Source organism: Peromyscus eremicus, chromosome 15 (assembly GCF_949786415.1).
Source record: "Peromyscus eremicus chromosome 15, PerEre_H2_v1, whole genome shotgun sequence".
Lineage (NCBI taxonomy): Eukaryota > Metazoa > Chordata > Mammalia > Rodentia > Cricetidae > Peromyscus > Peromyscus eremicus.
The window spans coordinates 16,784,986-16,805,664 of record NC_081431.1 but is presented as its reverse complement, the minus strand read 5'-3'; the positions used below and the strand labels follow the sequence as shown (position 1 = coordinate 16,805,664).

Here is a 20,679-nt window from a genome sequence, read left to right as displayed (position 1 = left end):
CTCTGTGTTGCCTGTCCGTAAAAATGTGTTGTATAAATGCAGGCACAGGACTTGCTCTGTGAGAGAGCCACACTGCCAGGACCCCAGCTCTGTGGTTCATCATCCCAGCCTGGCTCTTCTGTCAAATCTAAGACTGGAGCAATTATCCATCTTTGTCTGTCAGCAGTGTGCATTCCAGGCCCATCAGGGTTGGGTACCACACTTAACTGAGTACCTCTGTATGGGAATCTTGATTCACGGGCCAAGGAGTCTGTTGACTCACTGGGCTTTCTAACAAGACATAAGCCAAAGGGCTGAGCTGGCGAGGCAGGGACTCCCACAACTCTCAAGAATGTCTTGGTGGGGCTTTCCAAGCCCAAGCAGCTGATCCCTAGTCTTCTTGAAAGATTGTCTCAAGAACAGTGAATGCTAGGAAATCAACAAAACCTGAGTCAGGAGAGGAACCTTGGCTTGGAAATTAGGAGGACACCACTGACAGCCCTATTTCAAAGCAAATCTAGAATTAACACAACCCATGGAGAGGGAGGCTCACCCTAGTTTCTCCTCAAGTGTTCTTGTTGCCCAAGACTTTCAAAACATTCCTGAAGATCGTTCTCCAGGATTCCTGGTATTCTCGGCTGGAATGTCCTCTTTCCATCTTGCTGCCTCCATTGACCTGATCTCTCCACTCTACCTGCTCCTCAGGGTTTGGTGGCTTGCCTGTTGGCTTTCGTTGTTGTTTTGGTTTTCTGAGACAATGTCTCACTATTTAGCCTAGGTACCCTGGAACTCACAATCCTCCTGCCTCAGCCTCCGGAGTGCCTCAGCCTCCAGAGTGCCAGGATGCGGCAGTGTTCTGAACACATCTAACCCAGTTACTGTGTCTTAGATTCAGGTTTATTGAGTAATAATTTGTATCCAGTGGAATTTATATCCTTTGATATTTTTAGATGAGTTCTGGACAGCTGTGCAACCAGAAGAATTCAAGGTGATATCAGTGGCCTGGGAAGTTTTTCTTGCCAATTATATTCAGTCCTTACCCCCACCTCCAGTCCCTGGCAAGCACTGATCTGTTTTTGTCTATATTTGACCTTTATCCATAGTAGTGTGTTAATCAATCCTGAGGCCCAAATGGGTCCCTTTGCACCTCGCTTCTTTCATTTAACACAATACACTTGAGATTTGCTTCTCTGGCTTGTTCACTTATCTTCCTTGTTCTTTGCTCATTTGTTTTGACTGGCCCTAGAGACCTGCTTCCCATTCCCACCGTGGGGAATGAATGAAAATAGCCCTGTCTGGGACTGGGGTACCACTAGCCAAAGCCACTTGTAGAGATCGGGAAAGCAGATGGGGAATTCCCCAGTAATCTAGAGACCCTGGCTGTCACTTATCACTCTGGATGGCCCTTGGGAAGGGTACCATTAACCTAAAACCAGATCTTCTTGGACAGCCTGCGATTGTCAGGGTTTGACTGGGGAACAGCAGGACATGTTGAATGGGAATCTTTTGAAGGACATTAATTCTCAAAGGGGAGTTCACACCATGTCAAGCACTTCCATTTAGCATAGCATTCTTGAGGCCGGAAACAGGAATTAGGACGTGGAGTGAGAGACCCTGAGCTCAGAAAGCTGCAGCTGAACTGTGTTTCGCCCAGCAGTCCTGGGAGCTGGCTGTAAATCCCGCCCTCACTGCTTGTTCTGGGTAATGTCTTAGCAGAGTGGATGTAAGACTTGGAACACTGTTTATTTTAGTCATTTAAACAACTGTCAATACTAATAATCATCATAGCCTTCAGTGAGTTCTTATATGGTCAGCAAAGGGGATTCCCAACAGCTCTGAGTCCTGAGACCAGGGCTTCCAAAGGCCCCAAGCACAGAGGCACAGAGGGCAGCACAATGTCCTTCTAAGCTGCACACCAAGCCAGCAATTCTCTTTGGGTCTTTCAATTTTCATTTCATGGTCTTGTTTGCAACTCAGAGTCTGGAAGCAGTAGCAAACAATGAAAATACAGAAAGATTTCACTGAAGTACTTCAAATGTAAAAATTTCAATTTCTGACTCCACAACGGTTTAAAAGAACATTCCCTAAAACGGAAGACTTGCTCCCAAATTGGTCCTACCAAATCCTAAGCACTTATTAAATATTTAGCATCCAAGGCATCTCTTTATTTTTAAGTTGTGCATGAAAATTGCTTTTAAATAATAAATTCAGGCAAAAGGAAAAGGCCACCACTGGCTTCCAAACCTCTCGGGTGCTTGTCCAGCATGGCAGCAAACTAGAAGAGAGAAGGGGAGGGTCCAGGCTGCAGAGGGCAAAGGGCAAGCCCCTCCCACGTGCCAGGGCCCCAGCATCTCAAAGGCAAAGGATCAGACCCCGCCTTCAGGCCCAGCAGGATTTCAGTGGATTTATTCTGCTAACCCATAATGAGAAGATTTGGAATGTTGTTTAAAATGGAAATTTTGTTTACTTATATATAAGTTATAATCCCTGTGGACTTGGCAGCCAGAACTCAATTAAGGGAAGGTTTATTAATTAGTCACCCTGCGGGGAAGCAGGAAACAGGGCTGTTAACCAACTGGGAGAGGCTTAGCTTGATGATGGATTCAGGGGCATCTCTGCTGCAAGAACTAAATACATAGTGTGAATATGCTCAGAGTCTTAGACCCATCTATGCATTGTATGCTCACATACACACACACACACACACACACACAGAGAGAGAGAGAGAGAGAGAGAGAGAGAGAGAGAGAGAGAGAGAGAGAGAGAGAGAGAGAGGGCTGTAGATAACTTAAACCTTCTGGTCAAGATAGAAAAGAACATTCTTTGTTGATGTATCACTGTTTTAGGGCTTAAAAGAGCTCCCCAGTTGCCAAGGCTTTTGGAATATTAGCAGAGCTGGTTCTCCCCATTCCTAAGTCTTCACTGTTAAATCTAGAAAGGCGTGCAGGCTCCATGCAAACTCAGCATTGGGAAGAGCCTCTAATGGGCAAGTGCTGTTCCTCACAATGGATGATACTGTGTCCCTTCAAGGTGTTGAGCTGTAGCAGGCTTTCTTTTGGGCCACCAATCAGCTCCCAAATCATGAAATGGAGACTTGTTATTAGTTATGAATGCTTGGCATTGTCTTAGCTCTTATTTTAATCTGTTTCTCTTAATCCACATTTTGCCTGGGGGCTTTTTACCTTTCTTTCTTTCTGTATATCTTACTTTTCTGCTGTCTCCATGGCTGGCCGGCTAGAGGCTGCCTGGCTTCTGGCCCTGGGCATGTCCCTCTCTTTCTCCCTTGTTCTCTTCTCTCATTCTTCTCTCTTCTATCTAAATTTCTCCTCCTACTTATTCTCTCTGCCTGCCAGCCCCACCTAACCCTCTCCTGTCTAGTTATTGGCCATTCAGGTTTTTATTAGATCGATCAGGTGCCTTGGGCAGGCAAGGCGAAACAAATGTAACCCATCTTTACATCACTAACAAAGGCAGCAGAAACAAATGTAACACACCTTCACATAGTTAAAACAACATTAAATGCAACTCATCTTTACATGGTTAAATATTCCACAACAGTAAGCCAGTGAAGCCAGTTTTTCTTTTCCTTTTCATAAGCGTGGTCTAAGAGCATTCATTTATGGGCTGGAGAGATGGCTCAGCATGGAAACGTGCTTACCACGTAAACATGATGACCTGATTTACCTTCCCAGAAATCATGGTGTCAGGGAGAAATGATTCCACACATGCCAAAGCGTGCACATACCTGTACTCATAACACACACCATACAGATACATAATAAAAATAGGTAATTTCCAAGTATCTCTGGTGAACCAGCTTGCAGACATCCAGGGTCCACAACTAACACTGGGCTTCTGATCTGTTCATTCCCCTTGCTTCCACCTGGGAAATGGCGATGGATGAGGCTGTCCGCGTATACATGAATGAATGGACGTGGACAGGCGTCTGTGCCTACACTCATCTGGTAGAACAATCAGACAGTTTCCCTCACCTCGGTTTTCTGACTGCAGTCAAACACTCTTTTTACAAAGATGATGATCTAAATCAGCCATGTCCTACCCAGTTCCAGGGCTATGTAGTTACATGCTCTAAAGATCCATCACCTGGTTAGCAGATGTGCTTCTAAAGGGGGTGAGCCCCTGTCTTAGGTTTCTATGGCTGTGAAGAGACACCATGACCACAGCAACTCTTACAAGGAAAACATTTAATCGGGGTGGCTCACTTACAGTTCAGAGGTCTAGTCCATCCTCATCACAGCAGGGAGCATGGCAGCGTGCAGGTAGACATGGCGCTGGCCACATTTTGATCAGAAGGCAACAGGAAGTGATCTCAGTGTCACACTGAGGGAAGCTTGAGCAAAAAGACCTCAAAGCCTGCCCCCACAGTGACACGCTTTCTCCAACAAGACCACACCTCCTCCACAAGGCCACATCTCCTAATAATGCCACTCCCTTTGGGGGGCCATTTTCTTTCAACCACCCTCCCCTCACTGTCCCTAGCAGCAAAGCCCTGAATAGGAAGATGGCTACACAGTACAGGACTCCCAGCTCCCACACCACAGTCGATTAGAAAGTGACAGTACCAGCCCTGTGCTTGTATTTTTGATCTCTCCCATGATCAATGTCAGAGCTACCTCACCTCAGGATGGAGGGAAGGGACAGAGACAGTAACAGTTCTCGGGCTTACTTCCTCCATAAGAGCCTCCTCCTTACAGCTTCCCAGACTCTCCTTTCTGTATAATCTTTTTCTCCTTAGAACCCCAGAGCAGCTTTTGTCCTATTCTGCCTCACATCTTTATCTCCCATGCTTGCTGGGCTCCACGAGGCTATGTACTTCCTGAGAACAGAAGACTGATAGTCGTCTTGGGTCTCCATGGTGCTAGTCCTGCGTCTGCCTGCCAGTACTCAGTATCTGTGTATTATATGCAATGGAATGTGTGCCGTATTTTAACCCCGACTTCCTCTACCATCTAGTACATACAGCTAGTTTCAGAGAGCAAGACCAACTTGCTTGGATTTTGAATTATTAGAGAATAAAGCATACCTCTGAGTGTGCGTGTCCGGGCTATTCCAGAGATGACAGGCCCTGAGGGCACGGGCCTAAGGAACAATTTAATGCCTTGATTGATTCAAAATTTGAATAGACAGTTGAGAGCTGGTAGAAATCAAAGCGGGGCCTCATTGGAAGAAGCAGGCCACCAGGGGTCCTAACTTTCAGGGGTAGATCTTGGCCGTACCCTCTTCCTGTTTGTTTATGCTTCCAGGCTGCAGTGAGGTGAGCGGTCTCCTCCACCACACATTCTTACAGCCATGATGTTCGGCCTGGCCTCATGTTGGGGCCAGGTGACCATGGACTGACGCCTGTGAAGCGGAGTCAAAATTCGTTTTCTACCTCTTGACCATCTGTTTTAAGTATCTAGCAGAGTGTGCAAACCACCCTTGTGCCAGCCGATGCCATGGGGATATTACACATCCAGAAGTCGGTCAGTTCACAGAGAAAGTCCTCTAACGAGGGAAATCCCATCAAAAGACACATTGGCATAAAAATGTGTATTTATTCACGGATCTTGGGGGCATACAGTGTGGACTTGCTTAGAGTTTTTAACTTAAAGCTCTGACTTTCATGAACCATACTGATTTTAATCGTTTTTACTTTAATTTCTTCAAAGTTTCAAGAACTTAAAAGACCCATTTGCTGCCGACTGCATTTAGCCTTTTCCTGGCACCTTTTCATGTTTTCAACTCTGATTTCTCATGTACATCTAATTTAACTTGAATCTTTTCTTTAAAATACCTTCCCAAAACATTAAATTTAATTTACATATAACTGTTCAAACTCCTTACAAAATAACAGTTTGTTGGTTTCTGTATTATTTAGGTTTTAGTCGTAATAAATGCAAGTGTCGTAAATATCTGACCTCTGGCAGATGGACAGCAGGTCTCTTTGCAACAAAAGGGCTTAACCAAAGCAGCCACACACATTTGGCATGCTGTGGTAGTCAGTGTCTTACTGGGCGGTGGAGAGTGTGAATGACCCACCAGGTAGGCAGACAGTGGTCCCCAGACTTTGCAGCACACGGCAGTTGTCTGGAGAACTTTTAAGTGAAACCCAGTGCCCATCCTGCACCCCAACCCAATCAAGTGAGAAGGTCTGGGAGTGGGAGGCAGGCAGAAGTAGTTCTTCTCAGGTCCCAGGTGATTCCAAAGTGCTGCCAAACAGGAAACCACGTTGATGCAAGATGAGCAAAAGGCTATGCATGTTTTAGAGTTCACTTTGGGTTTCCATCTGACTCAGCACTCATTTTCAATGAAACATGGATGATTTATTTTTCAGCATGTGTGGATCTCAGTCTCGGTTTTATCATCTATAATTTTAGTCCAATTTATGCATAATGTAGGCATTAAGTGATATTAGGGGAATTACTCCCTGTGGGGAAAATAAGGCCTGTGGGTAACTTGGTTTGGTCCAACTCTAGACTTAAAACATAAAGAATTTTGAGCTCAGTTGGAAAAGTGCTTGTCTAGCATGCATGAAGCCTGAAGCTTGATCACTAGCAGCACATAATAAACTGGGTGTGGTGACATATGTCTGTTATCACAGCACACAGGAGGCAGAGACAGAGGCATCAGAAGTTCAGAATTATTCTCAGAAATACAGCAAGTTCAAGGCCAGCCTGGGATACATGAGACACTCTCTAAAGAAAATGAAGTTGCTCAAGACAGATTCACCTACATTCCTTTAACTCTTGCGTCCTTGATCTCAGAAATCTGAGATGTTGATAAGGAACCTGCTTCTTACCTGTATTAATAACCACACCTTCTGCTCAGTCATTGCGGAATTCCTCTCTCCCTAGCCACTTACGGTGATGTAGATTCAACACCATCAAACAGTCCGTGCCCGCTGACTTCACACCATTCTAGATTAAGCACCATTTGTGAAAGGCAGATTCTCTGACCACCCAAACGCCAGTGGGTATAGGGCAGAGAGCAGCTTTTCCACTGTGCGAGGTGCCTCTCTTTCTGAGTCATGCAGGTAATTACAGGTGTTTTATAAAGCTCGCCAACACAATCTAAGCCACCTTTTGTTCTGTTTTACTATGTGTACATTATACATTTTATTCCATTACATCAAATGGACCATTACGTCTGTAAGTCCAAATGGGTCTCGGTCTTTGTCCTTTCATCTGAGATGTGTGAGGAATACCTACGCCTCTCCTGTTTATATAATTGGGCTGCAAAACAGATGGCATTTTGTTTTAAAAATAACTGTTTCCCCAGCACATCATTGCCATGAGCCAATCTTGCATGATCTGAAATAGGATAGAAGAGAAGTAATATGGCCTCCCTTTTAAGGGGTTGCCCTGGGGACAGTTGGAAATAAGCAAAATGAACTTCATTCATGTCTAAAGTGTGGGACCGAGCTGGAGAAGCTGCAATGCTCTGCTTCCTGGAATGTTCCCCACCAGCAGCAGGCATGGAAATAGAGGCCCCAAGATGATTCCCCCAAGTTCTTATCCAACAGCAAGTCCATACCTTGCCCTCATGGGTGGTCTTTGAGTTCTAACTACAGGTGTTGAGGTACCCAGATGTGTATACCCAGGTGCCACCTGAATGTCCCTCACGTGAAGCCAACATGTTGGGCTGGGTGTGGAGAGTAGATGTATAACTGTGCCACGTCTTCCTCGGCTGCTCTCTGCCTTGCCCCCCTAGACGGGGTCTCTCTCAGTGAACCTGATGCTCACTGTGTCAGTCAGTCTGGCTCGTCAGAGAGCTTCTGGGTTTTAGCCTGTCTCTACCCGCATCCCACCCTGCAGGGCTGGGCTTACAGGCTTCCCTAGCCGCTCGCTCCTGGTTTCTTATGTGACTGCTGAGGATTCAAATTCATCAGGCCTCCTGTTTGCATAGTAAGTGTTCTTACTCCATGGGCCGCCTTCCCAGCCCCACATCAAGGAAAAAAGTGTATTTCTTTTCCCTTTGCTTTGGAATGATACTTATTCCGGATGTTGACTGCTCACGTGACAGTTTCTAGGCTTTTAAACATGGTGCTGTGCTGTCCAATCACTTATCGCCGAGGACGAATTGGCCGTCACACACACTCCTCTGTGTTCCCTTGTGTGGAATATGCCTTTGCTCCTCGGGCTGTTCTTCTCCCCTCCTTCTGTTCTGAGCAGTGTGGTTATCATTTGCTTCACCGGGTTGTTCATTTTTCTTGTTCCTGGGGCTGATTGAGCTTTGTGGATTTGTGGCTTGGTCGTTTTGACCATTTGGGCAAAGTTTGGGCCATTATTTATTCAAACATTGCATCTGTGCCACACTCTGAAAATCCAACCGTGTGTATTTTAGACAGCCGAGCTTGTTCTGTGACCTTTTAAATACCTACCAATTGCGCTCTCTCTCTCTCTCTGTATGTATTTATTTTTTGTGTACTTCTATTTTTCTCTGTTTCATTTTGAAGATTTATATTGATATATTATCAAATTTATTCACCTTTCCTTTTATTAATGTATAACTTGCCATAAACTCTCAGACACAATTTTATCTTTGTTTTACTCTCTTAGAGGTTATTATATATATATTTTATATAAAATTATATATATTATATAAAATATATATATTATATATATTATATATATATTTTATATAAAATATATATATATTATATAAAATAAAATAAACTTTTATTTTAATTGAGACAGATCTTGTTATACAGCCCAGGGTGGCCATGTCTCTCTTTAAGCATTTGAACATTGACACGGAATGGCAGTAACTGTTTCACATCTCCTTCTCTGTGGATTCTGATAGTTATGTTTTTGTAGCTTTGTTCTGAATACTGCTTCATTAGGGGTATCATCTACCTGCTTCTTTTCATGTCTGTTTATCTTTTCACATGAACTTTCAGATTTTCTGATCTGACTATTGGGAACAGGTACCTCTTGGCTTCATTAGCAGTTTCTCATGAGCATCTGCTGATGAGCATTCAGCTGAATCTTCCAGAGACTGTCTATAAAAACACCTTTCTAGTGTTCTGTCCTGCACATGGCTGCTCCTTGATTTCCCTAGATGTTGGGTTCTATCTCTCTTGAGCTCAGTGGGTCCACCAGGTCCTACCAGGGCTCTTTGTCCTGAGCTTAGGAACTCTCTCAGCACAGTTAGCTGAGGCCAAGAATGTTTGCCTTGTTTGTTTCCTGTGCCCCAAGAGTCCTTTTCCCCATCTAATGTCTAGTGTCTTAAAAACAGCTATTTTATACATTCTGTTTATTTTTGGTTGTTTTGGATACAACACTTAGCCTGGTCCCTGTTACTTCATGGCAGCCAGAATTCATGGGTGAAATCCTTAACTTTTCCAAGCTTTAATATTCTCATCCACAAGAAGAGGATGCTAGTGTTTGGATGATTTTGTGTGGGAATTGAGTGAGATGGATGTCTGTGCACCTGGCAATTGGCAGGCGCTCAGCAAATAGTCGGGTCTTTCCTGCCTTTGCACCTGGATCTTACACCTTCCAAACCTCTCCTAGGGTTACCAACCTGATTCCTGGCTGGGCTCTAGGTCGGCTACCTGACAGTAACAAACTAGAGTAGATGATCACTCGTGAGCTGCTCAGGTTTTAACTGGGAAAGTTGCAGAACTCTGTCATCCAGAGGACAGTCAAGGAAAGCCCTACCTAACCCTCCTTCAATGAACCACCTGATCTACTGGAGTTGTTCTTTTATTTGTAAAATAAGTGACAGTGGGTTTTAGAGGGTGTGTGGTATGTGGTGGACAGAATTTAAGAGCACTGATTCTATTTGAAACCCCAGGTTGAATTGTTTACGTCATCAAATGTTAATCTTTTCCCTTCTCCAAGATTCCCAATAGAGCTACGTGAAGAAGAGAAAATGTACTGGCCAGAACTTACCCATTCTCTCTTTTCTCTCCTGTGCCAGTGTCTGGAGGTCGCAGCCGCCTGCATCTCATCGATCTGGGCAGCTGTGTGAAAGCTCTCAGCAAAAACCGAGAAGGAGGCTCAGGGCTGTGCCTCTCGCTGTCCGCTCTGGGCAATGTCATCCTGGCTCTTGTCAATGGCAGCAAACACATCCCGTACAAGTAAGTGACTCTCCTACTGAACGGCAAGCTGGTGTGAGCAGAACGCGTCTCTGTCCAGGAGGGCTGCCTTGCCCTGGGAGAAGGGCAGCTCAGGGTCGGGCTGGTCTGGGTTACGAGCTCAGTGACAGAGATTAGCTTCCGCTAATGATGGTATCACGCACCATCCTCCAAATTGGAAAGTGTCGCAGATACTTAACTCCAGCACAGTCATAGAAAGCTATGTCAATAGAGGCCTCCAGTGGTAATTACCGTTGGTGGGTTTCTGTCAGCATCACGTCAGTGTGTCTGTTCCATGGTATTGCAAGCAGTGACCAGAGAGGAATGGGTCAGCCAGGTTAAAGCCACGCACAGGGGCCGGGCGGTGGTGGCGCACACCTTTAATCCCAGCACTTGGGAGGCAGAGCCAGGCGGATCTCTGTGAGTTCGAGGCCAGCCTGGGCTACCAAGTGAGTTCCAGGAGAGGCGCAAAGCTACACAGAGAAACCCTGTCTCGAAAAACCAAAAAAGAAAAAAAAAAAGCCACGCACAGGAGTACAGCTTACTCATGAGATATGAATTTCAGGTGAACGACAATTTACAGTTTTAAGTATGACCCTTTTTATTATTGCATGGATACCGTGGGCATCTGTGTGTCATCTGACCTCCCTGCTTAGGAAAGCTTTAAAAGCCTGGGGCGTTACCATGTCTCATCCCACACAAAATGTTGACTCCGTATGCAGGATCCTTCCCTCTTTACAGTTACTGCTCTCCCATTTCTGGTGCAACCCTAAACACACCCTGTCACCAGTGCTCATGAGTACTCAGCCTTACTTACCCTCACCACCATTGCCCAGCTCAGCTGTGTGTCTTCCTAGCTGTAGGAACCCCCGCTCATCTTACAATGAGGGTTCTGCCTCTGTATTTTATATGCATCACAGTGAAATGATGTGAAGAACAGGTGTGAAAATATATATATATATATATATATATATATATATATATATATATATATATATATATATATATATATATATATATGAATCTGAGTTTCCAGAAAAGCCTTGCTTTCTCCTCTCTGGTCCAGGTTGATAACAGACCCCAGACACCATTCCCTACCAGGAGGAGCATTCTGGATGCCTTCAGCAGCTTACCTGGTAGTCATAATCCTAGTTGCATCCCTTCCTGACATTTGGTGTCCCAAATAGATAAGCCCCAAAGTGGTATTCCTCGCGCTTGTAAAGACCATTTCCTGTGAGAGAAGAATGTCAAGGTGAGGGTTTATCAAGTTTCATTTTCTATGATTTCTGCTGTGAAATAGCCCAACGGTTAGGGGCTTGGCCAAGAAAAAGGTCATTGTGGGGTAAAACTATCGAGGCTGAAGGTCCTCCAAAAACAAAAAGAGCTACGGGACCTGGTTGGCATCCATTAAATGAGAATCGTGTCTTTGAACCTGATCATTTCCTGGGTCACCATGAAGATACAATGCCACCTCAAAATGCCACCCTGTTATGAGGTCACCTGCTGGGTAGTGGATCACTCCTGTCTTAGTTCTTAAGAGTGGAATACCTTTATGATTTTAATAAATATTTATCCATTCAGATTGTTGAGTTGATGGTGGGAGGGCTGGATAAATGTAAGCATATGAAATTTTTAGATTAAATAAAGTAACTTCTTTCTGGCTGCAGTTTGGTTCCACTGTAAACAACTAAGGAAACACTAGGAGTTGTTTTTATTTCTAGCTCAAGGTCTCTTGTTAGATTAAACATATTTTTAACATCAGTGGCTCCTAATGGCCAACCACCTGCCCTCTTGGGAGAGCTGACAGACTGCAGTAGAATGTCACCAGCCCCTCCAGACATCCTTCTGCTTGGTTCTAGGAGTCCCTTCCTAACATTTTGGCCACACAGGTGATGAGCAAAATGTTTCTATATTGTATGTAAACAAAGACTTAACATAAATGTTGTGGCTACATAATACCATGTCATGGAGTTGTCCCATGACCCTAACAGCCATTAGCTGCGGACATAAGCTTCCATCAGTAACTCTGATCCTGCCTCAAACCATCAAGAGCTTGCTGGGCCGCCCACTGCTTAGTGTCAGGAAGCATGGTGGTCTGGCCAGACATCAAATGAGCAGGCTCTTGTCTGGTCATTCTTTGCTCCATAATGACTGTCATTGTGCTTAAGCTTTGCAAAACTTATGCTCTGACATTTTCTTGGATTCCCAGCCACAGCACAGAGTTAGTATTTGGTGTCTGTGAATCTCATTTGCAAACTGATTGATTAATCAACTAGAAATTATTCTCTTTTAGAACAAAGGAAGGTAGAAGATTTACTAAAATCTGCTAGGCAACTGGTGACAAGATCAAACTGTATGGCCTTTCCCAGTTTGGGAGACCTTGGCAGTTGAGGCCACAGGGCCGTTCAATGCCTGCTCTCATCAAGCTCTGTCTGCTATCTATAGGCTGGCTGCCTCTGTACAGCCCAGCAGGATGGTCCGCATCAGACCATAGCCCTCCAAAGTCATGCTTTGCCACATTATGTTAGCAGACTAACCTTTCTGGGCATTAAGTCTTCTCTTTGCCTTGGCACCCCAGGCAATGGGACCTTTCTTGGCTGTGTGGTTTCCTAGTTATTCTGTTCACTTTCAGGGGGAAAAAAAAATCCCAGAAAATCCAACTTCATATTCTTTACCCTCCCCCATCTCTCCAAAACACAAAGGCCCACTGCTCTTCATCTGTCACCCCAGACAACTCAGCTCAGAAGCAGCATTACTTGTGCTTGCTTCTGGGAAATTAACTGGAATGTGCACAGAGGGGATATAGCCTGTCTCCATTTCTCTTCATCATCGTACTGGACCATTTGTCATGTGAGCAAGCCTGAGAGTGAGTCGGGATTCATTACCCATCCTGGGTGCTCCCACAGGCACCCTAGATGTGCCCTGAATGGTTCTGACTCTGCAGATGATATTGCCTTTGCAGATGACAGGCGCAGGCGTGGGGCGAGTGCCCCACTTCCGCCATTACATAGCACAGGCTGCCCGGCCAATCCCAGTGTCCTTCATTCATCAATCCTAAATAGTGACACCATTCAGAAAAGCATGTGGGGGAGGCAGGGAGATCAGCAAGGGCACCCGGCCCCCTAGTCAGCTCCTCAATGACAGGAAGCACAAATCGCTCTCTTCTAACTTCAAGATGTCGCACGCCCAGGGAAATCTGTCCTTGTTCTGAGGTTTCTGACAGCGAGCGCATTTGCACATTTCCTTCTAGGCTCATTCTTTATAGCTGTTTGCTATTCCTTACCACTTCCTGCATAGCGAGGTGCTAGGAATCTCTACAATTGATGGAGGGGGGAGGGGGTGGGGATAGGGGGTAGGGAAGGTTGGAGCAAAGGTATTGGCGTGAACTCTCTTGCCACAAAGTGGTGTTTGGAGTTGGTCCCTGAGAGGTCAGGGTGAAGTTGGCTTCAGCTAGTGTTCTGATGCCACACCCCTTTGAGGATCACAGACTCTCTCGCTACTCAGAAACTCTAACCACAAGCCAGTTCCCTACAAGGAAGCTGGGTCCCTTTTAGATGTTGTCTTGTGATGGGTACAAGCCCCGAGGAAGTACATCCTTCACACAGTGGTCCCTCAAGCCCTAAAGCCTGTTGACTCCATTTATAACTGACACTGCGTTTGGAGAAACCATCACTTTGATAAGCCACACACTCTGACGTGAGCAAGGGCCTGTTACAGACCTCACAAAAGCCAAACCAGCACGCTTGGGCCTTTTGCAAAATGGTGAAGCTTTTCATTGAGAAAAGACCGTTAAAGAGACAAGAGACTTTTTTTCAAAGTACAATTCATTCATGGCCTGGCAACTGGGAATGTTTGAGAAGGGAAGGAGGATAGGGTGCTCGTTGATTGGATAATGAGAAGTTGGTGGGGCCTAGAGCAGTGGTTCTCAACCCTCCTAATGCTGTGACCCTTTAATACATACATTCCTTACGTTGTGGTGACCCCAACCATAAAATTATTTTTTTTGCTACTTCATAATTGTAATTTTGCTACTGTTATGAGTCATAATGTAAATATGTTTTCTGATGATCGTGGGCAACCCTGTGAAAAAGTGGTTCAACCCCCAAAAGGGTCGTGACCCACAGGTTGAGAACCACTGGCCTAGAGGGTCACTGTGCCTCTTCACTGGCCTTGTCTGTGTTCTGGGAGAGTTACAGTCTGTGTGGGAGGTTTGGGAGCTTGTGACACACTAAGGTCATTGGCTGCTTCTGCATAGGTCCGTTCTTGAAAAGCTGCTTCCAAACTGTCCTGGAGTGAGTTCGCACGGCTTTTCATGAAAGCCCTCTTGATCCCTTTGCTATTTAAGGAATTTAGGCCTAAAACCTCATATCTCTCTGCTCATCTGCCAGCAGTGTGTTTGTCCCGTTTCTAAACCACGGACATTTATTTGCTAATGTCTGGACTCCCATTTAATAAGGTCGTGGAAAATCATCCTGTGACACTCAGGCTGTGTCTATTTCTGATGCTCGTCTCTGGCAGCCTGGAGAATGGTCCCTCACAGCCACCTGTGATGTAAGCCCTGCTTAAGCCCTCTATTGCAGGTTTATTTAGTGCTGCTGTGGGCCTGAGATCCCCATTTATTCGTGGTAGTCACCAGTAAGCTCTGGGCAGAGGTGGCTCTGCTCACTCCTCGTCCCTCTTTATGGCTGAATGGCTCCACCAAGCTTGAAATGCACTGGGGCTGGTCTCTTACACCAAACGTCAAACCATAAGCAAGCACCCCCAGGCAGCATCTACTCCCGGAAGTCTCCATCTCCCCGATGTGCCAGAACCTCCTTGCACAGCCAGTAGTGGGAACGCTTGCCTCCTCGGGCTCCAGTGGGGTAAGGAACCAGCATTTTTCTAAGGACACCAGAGCACCTGAGCACAACTAGGCACTCAAACCAGCAGGCTGCACTAGAAACAAATTCAAGTCAGCGACTCGGGGTGAGGGGAGGGAGACAGCTTTTCCTAAAATGTTAACACCTCTCCTCATTTGAAAGGCAGTGGGGTGCAGATACCCAGAGACAACAGGTGCAGCCCCCGCGGGTCTGCAGTTTGGGCTGTGCAGGGCCACCACTGCATGCACAGACCACCACCACAGTGCACAGACCACCACCACAGTGCACAGACCACCACCACAGTGCACAGGTATTCCCCCACTCATCACTCATTCTCCTAGTGTCTGGGTAGATTTGGGGTGTCTCCCCTTCCTCGGAACTGGAAACTTACTCCGAGAGGTTTGGGAAACTGAGGGAAGTGGCTAAACTGCTGTTAGCCATGACGTTCTGTCCCCTGGTGTCACGCTGTCCTGTTCCGATGGATTTGAATGTAGATTACTTACAGGTGCCATAAAATTAAAGAGCTATTTGCCAGGGAAAAAATGCAAAAGAGTATCAGCTGGAAGATTGACTCAAGATAGCATGAAATTGGGGCGAGCTCCATGGAAGGGTCTTTGTGTAGGAGAGAAGCGCACATGTGCATTTTTAACCTCTTCTAAATGCACATTAATGCTGGATTATCTCCTCCTGATTTATGGGGAGAACATCAATTTAGAACTATTTGCACAAACTCTGGATACCAGTTTATAGCATTCCCTGTTTAGAAATAAAATAACCAAAGTCTCAGGTTGCCAGGCAACCGCAGCAGTGATAATTCTTGGTATTGCTGCTTTAAAAACATTCATTTTTATACATTTTAATGACTGTTAGGAAGCAAGGAGGACGAGCTCAGAGCGTCTCTGGGACACAGAAAGAAGTTTTTTTTTTTCACGAGATCTTTCAGCATGCCACTCTCTTTTATTCCTCCCTCCTTGCCTCTTCCCTGGCCAGTGGTATTTTCATAGTTCATTACAGAATTGACAGAGACCGTGATCATTTTCTTAACAGTCCAGGCAGCAATTGTCTGTTGATTAACTCCCCCAGCTTGATATGTGCAAGTCATTAGGAGAGAAATGATGTGGTGTGGGACTCTACTGGGCTGTAGACTGGATTCCATCATCAGTTGTCATGTCTCAAGTTTGGTCCCTCCTTTCTGTTCTGGAGAACTACTCTCCTGAACTAGGAGCAGAGTGTTGGACCCCTAATGTGGCCAGAGCCTCTGAGCAGCAAAGCTAGTGCAGGTGATCTTTTCTCTGCCCGCTGCCACTAAGCCGCTCTTAGATAACGAAGCATAACGGCTTGAGGACTGGATGGGAGACAGGGGACTGCTTCATTTCTCTTTGGGCTCCAACTTTACCTTCCTTTAGCTTAACTTCTGAGGTTGCCAATGGAAGTCTCTTCCTTCTAGATTCTGAGTCAACTGGCAATAGACTCAAGAGTAGACTAGGAATTGAAACCCCACATTCTGTCAATCCTAGCAGAACAGAGGGTGCTCTCCCTGCCCCTCCACAGCGGCCCCAGGACTAAGACTCAGGTCAGCAGCACTGGGTCCCTTCCCCAGACAGCCATGGTAGTCCAGAGGGGCAGGCAGGGTGGGGTCTAAGGGAAGGAGGAGACAGATGGTCAGAGCTGAGTGGCTCATTCCTGATTTCACACTTACCACCCCAGTCACCAGACAATCTCACTCCCATGAGTAAAGAGGAGAAACAAGAGTAGGATTTCCCCCTCTCAGCCTTTCAAAGGGAATGGAAGCTAATTTATGAACTGCTGGATCAGAGGAAGAAGGAGAAAATTGTTTCCAATACTTATTTTCTGGCTTTTCAGCTATGTGGCAGGCAGTTAGCACGGCGTATAAATCGGCTCTCCGTGTTTCTAAATGAGAGCACAGTGATAATACCTCTTACTATGCCACTGAGGCTGTTACAAATGCTTTATGGGGGTCTACTTATGACTGTGACCCAGCCATCCATCTTATGGCCAAAACTGTGAAACTGAGGCACAGAAAGTTTGAGTTCCTGGTCCAAGTTCACACAGCTGTTAGGTAATACAGTTGTTACTGTCTCCCTGTGTGTCACTGCTGCCTAACATGGTATCTGGAAGGTCGTTGATGGCCAGTGAATATCGTCAACAGGTGTGAAATGTCCATGGATCACATGTGTCCATAAAGCCTGAGTTTAGAGGGTTGTAAGTGTGAGGGTAGACTGGGGAAGGGCCAGACAGTCCAGTGTGTACATCCCAGTGGCCTCCTTGACCTGACTTTTTCTATGATGGCTGAGCTGAGGCTGGTGGCCAGGTGCCAGTGGTGACATGGAACATGAGCTAAGGAAGAAAAAGGAAAAGAGGTCCCTCATTCCAGACCCAAGCCGTAAACCAAGGAGCAATCAAATGTCCTGTGACAAAGGTTAAGAACTGAGCCTAGTAACACAGGCCTGTAATCCCAGAGGTAGAGGCAGGGGGATTGCAAGTTCAAGGCCAGCCTGGACAGCCTAGTATGAGATGCTTTCTTAAGGTAAAATGTAAAAATGGCAGAGGGGGGAGGGATGACATCATTCAGTGGCTCAGTAGTTCTTGATTAGCATGTGCAGGTCAGATTCAACCCTTAGTAACAACAACAACAACAACAACAACACACACACACACACACACAAACACACACACACAATTATGTTCAGTAAGATGCCCTTGACCTAGAGCTTGTGTGCAGGGGAAAGAGGGCTCTGAAAGCCTGCAGTGGAGCCCAGTGTCCTGAGTGCCCACTTAGCACTGGCTATGGAGGGACTTAGCCAATGTCAGCCATCTCACATCCCCCATAAGTAATAAAACTGAATAAACGCATGGTACCTCCACCACACTGTAAGTCGAATTGCTAAATGATCTTATTAATAATAAAAAAACCCCAGAGTCAGATATTGGGGTGAAAGCTGAAAGATCAGAGGAATAGAAAAAAGCCAGCCAGCCAGCCAGCCAGCCACAAGTTCTTACCGCTAGGAAATCCTCAGCCCAAGAGAGAGCTACTTCCTGTATACGCACGCTTTATATGCTTTTCTGTGCCCTGCCATCTTACTTCCTCTCTCTGCCCAGCTTCATCACTTCCTCTTTCTGCCCAGCTCTATCACTTCCTGTCTGTCTGTCCAGACCTCCAAACCTCTATGGTTAACTAGCACTGGGATTAAAGGCGTGGGCTACCACTGCCTGACCTCTATGTTTAATATAGTGGCTGACTTTTTCCTTTGATCCCCGGATAAACTTTATTGGGGTGCACTAATAAAATATCACCATACCACACAGCCCTCCTACTTTGCTTGGGGATTCAGCAAGAAAAATAGGTCCGTTTTCCAAACTGGAGAGCTGGGTGCTGCCCACAGTCGACCGATAGGACCACGATTGTATGTTTCCTTTCCTGGGATGGCAGTGTCTCTGAGGGATTCCTGAGAGAACAGGTTCCCAGGCCCCTGTCAGTAGGAGAGGTTAGCATCCTCTGGTCCTCAAGTTTGGCTGCAGAGCAGCTACGTGATGAAGGGATAAGCAGGAGGTGCAAAGGATGCCGGGGTTCGCCGTGCCCGAGATAACGAGCTTCCTCAAGCATCTGGCTGAGAGGCGAAGCGTTGGGAACTTGCCCGGGTGCCAGATCAGACCATCACTCTCACAACTGGAATCTGTCACCTTCCTTCACTCGGAGCTCCCGAAGAAATGTGGTGGAGGGGGACAGCTGTGTTTTCCAACAGAGATGATGCCACCTGGGCTGGCAGAGCCACACTCAGGTGAGGCCAGGGAACACAGATGCCAGCACTGTTGCTGGTACTTAGGAACGGGTTCAGTGCTCACTTTCTACCTTGAAGTCGGGATTTCATTCTTGTCCTCCACTTCTGGAACAAAATTAGATCCCATGGGTAAAATGTCTAGGAGGCCCTTTGAGAACATGTTCCAAAGGTGAAAAGGCCACTGTGTGAGCATGTTCTAAAGTTTTATAATCCGGGTTCAGCTGGTACCATCATAGCATTTTACCCACCCTAGCATGTAAAGCAGGCATTTCTTTTGAGCAAATAGATTATAAGTTCCTTTTATTACATTGGAGCCCTCAGCCCACATGCCTGACACAGATCTAAGAGAGCTTAATTCTAAATTCTCTGCACAAGAGTGAAGTGAGATTAAGGGAATGAAGGACTCATTGGGGTTGGGGAGCACTCAGGAGTAGATGCTGTAGAACCCCCAGTCGGCATCTGTTAACTCTACCAACCAGAGTGTGATGCATTGTATAAAGACATATCTTTCATACAATACCAATGAGGCAGCCACACTAGGGAAAGCTCCGAGGCAGAGCCTGTGTGTAACATGTTACAGAGGTTGAGGAAAACCATCTGTGTGAACTTGGAGAGGGGCTTTCTTCTGAAGAGCTTTACGTGACCGCATTTGATAGACATTTCATGTTGCATTTCAGATGCTGCCTGGCTCATACTATAGAGCTGCTCTTCATGGAAGTCAGGGCTATTCTGACCAGCAGGAGGGTTCTGGCCTACAGGAACCAGAGTGCAAGGGACTGGTTCCCCAGGACCTGAGGGAGGCTATCAAACACACACAAGAAGTAGCTGGGGAAATGGGGAGCCTAAGTACAAATTTTATCTTAACCCACTTATTCGTTTTGATCAGGTCTCCATTCAAAAGTGTCCACTAGGTCTTGGTACCAGGAGGGGCACTGAGAACAAGGTATCAGATGACAGCCTAGGAGGGTGGGGGAGGCAGACCTGAAACACCAAGTGTGCTATGTGATACTCATATGCACACCAGCCCCTGGCCTCCACAGAGGAAGAGGGGACGGAGGCGGGAGGAAGGAGCCATGGCAACCTACTGCCTCAGCTGATGTGGCTAAGTTGCCATCTCTCTCCTCATCTACCTACTCCGGCTACACCAGTTAAGCCCCGTTTAGCCGTGTTTTCCTGTCTCTCCACCACCACCCATCCTTCAGAGGCCGAACCCTCCGCAGCTGCTCTGCCATGTGCCGCACCGAGGCAGAGCTTGGCTGGTACCCATCGTGATAAACTACTGAGCTAAATGAGACTGCAAACCCACAGCTTATTGTTATCTTTAATGATAACTAATCGGCATATCACAAGTCCTGCTCATTACAGAGAGCAAACAGCTGAAGGAGGATGGCTTCGGGTCGGTCCGGGCCAGTGCACAGAGGAGCCCAAAATGCCCTTAGGCACCCCGAGGGCTCTGTGCTTACTCGAGAATAGCTTGATTTAGGCGCAATTAGGCATTGGAAGGGATGGAGCATACAAATGAGTCAGGGCTTAATTCATTAAAAAACTGTCTGGAACATTAATTGAGCTTCAATCAGAGTATCCAACCATAAATTCTCACCTGTTTCACAACTGGTTCAGGCTCAATTGAGCATTAATAGATTTTTTTTTCTGGTCCATGCAAATGAGGTGATAATTCATTCTGTTGTGTAATTGAATAATTTTCAAATAGATTTATTCATGGGAACAGTTAAATTGTACCAAGTTGTCTAATGTAGCTCATGGTGCTTTAACCAAGGCACAGCCGAGTTCCATTCTGGCACAATGGAGTGCTCACAGGACAGAGATGGGGCCAGTGAGTTCACTACAGGTTTGAGGAGCAGTAGACCTTAAGACACGTGACAATGTTCATCCAGCCTTTAAGAGCCGCGGCCCCGGTTCTTATTTGCTTCTGTTTCTCCTTCCTTTCTTACTGCTACTT

At 46.1% G+C, this 20,679-nt stretch overlaps 1 protein-coding gene across 1 annotated transcript in view; it reads left to right on the top strand.

The window, feature by feature from the left end:
• Nucleotides 1-20,679, top strand: part of Kif26b (kinesin family member 26B) — a 171,583-nt gene that overhangs the window by 128,959 nt on the left and 21,945 nt on the right. The window contains exon 7 of the mRNA XM_059281043.1: nt 9,904-10,063. Within this exon, the coding sequence (XP_059137026.1) occupies nt 9,904-10,063 (160 nt within the window). The remainder of the gene's footprint in view (nt 1-9,903; nt 10,064-20,679) is intronic.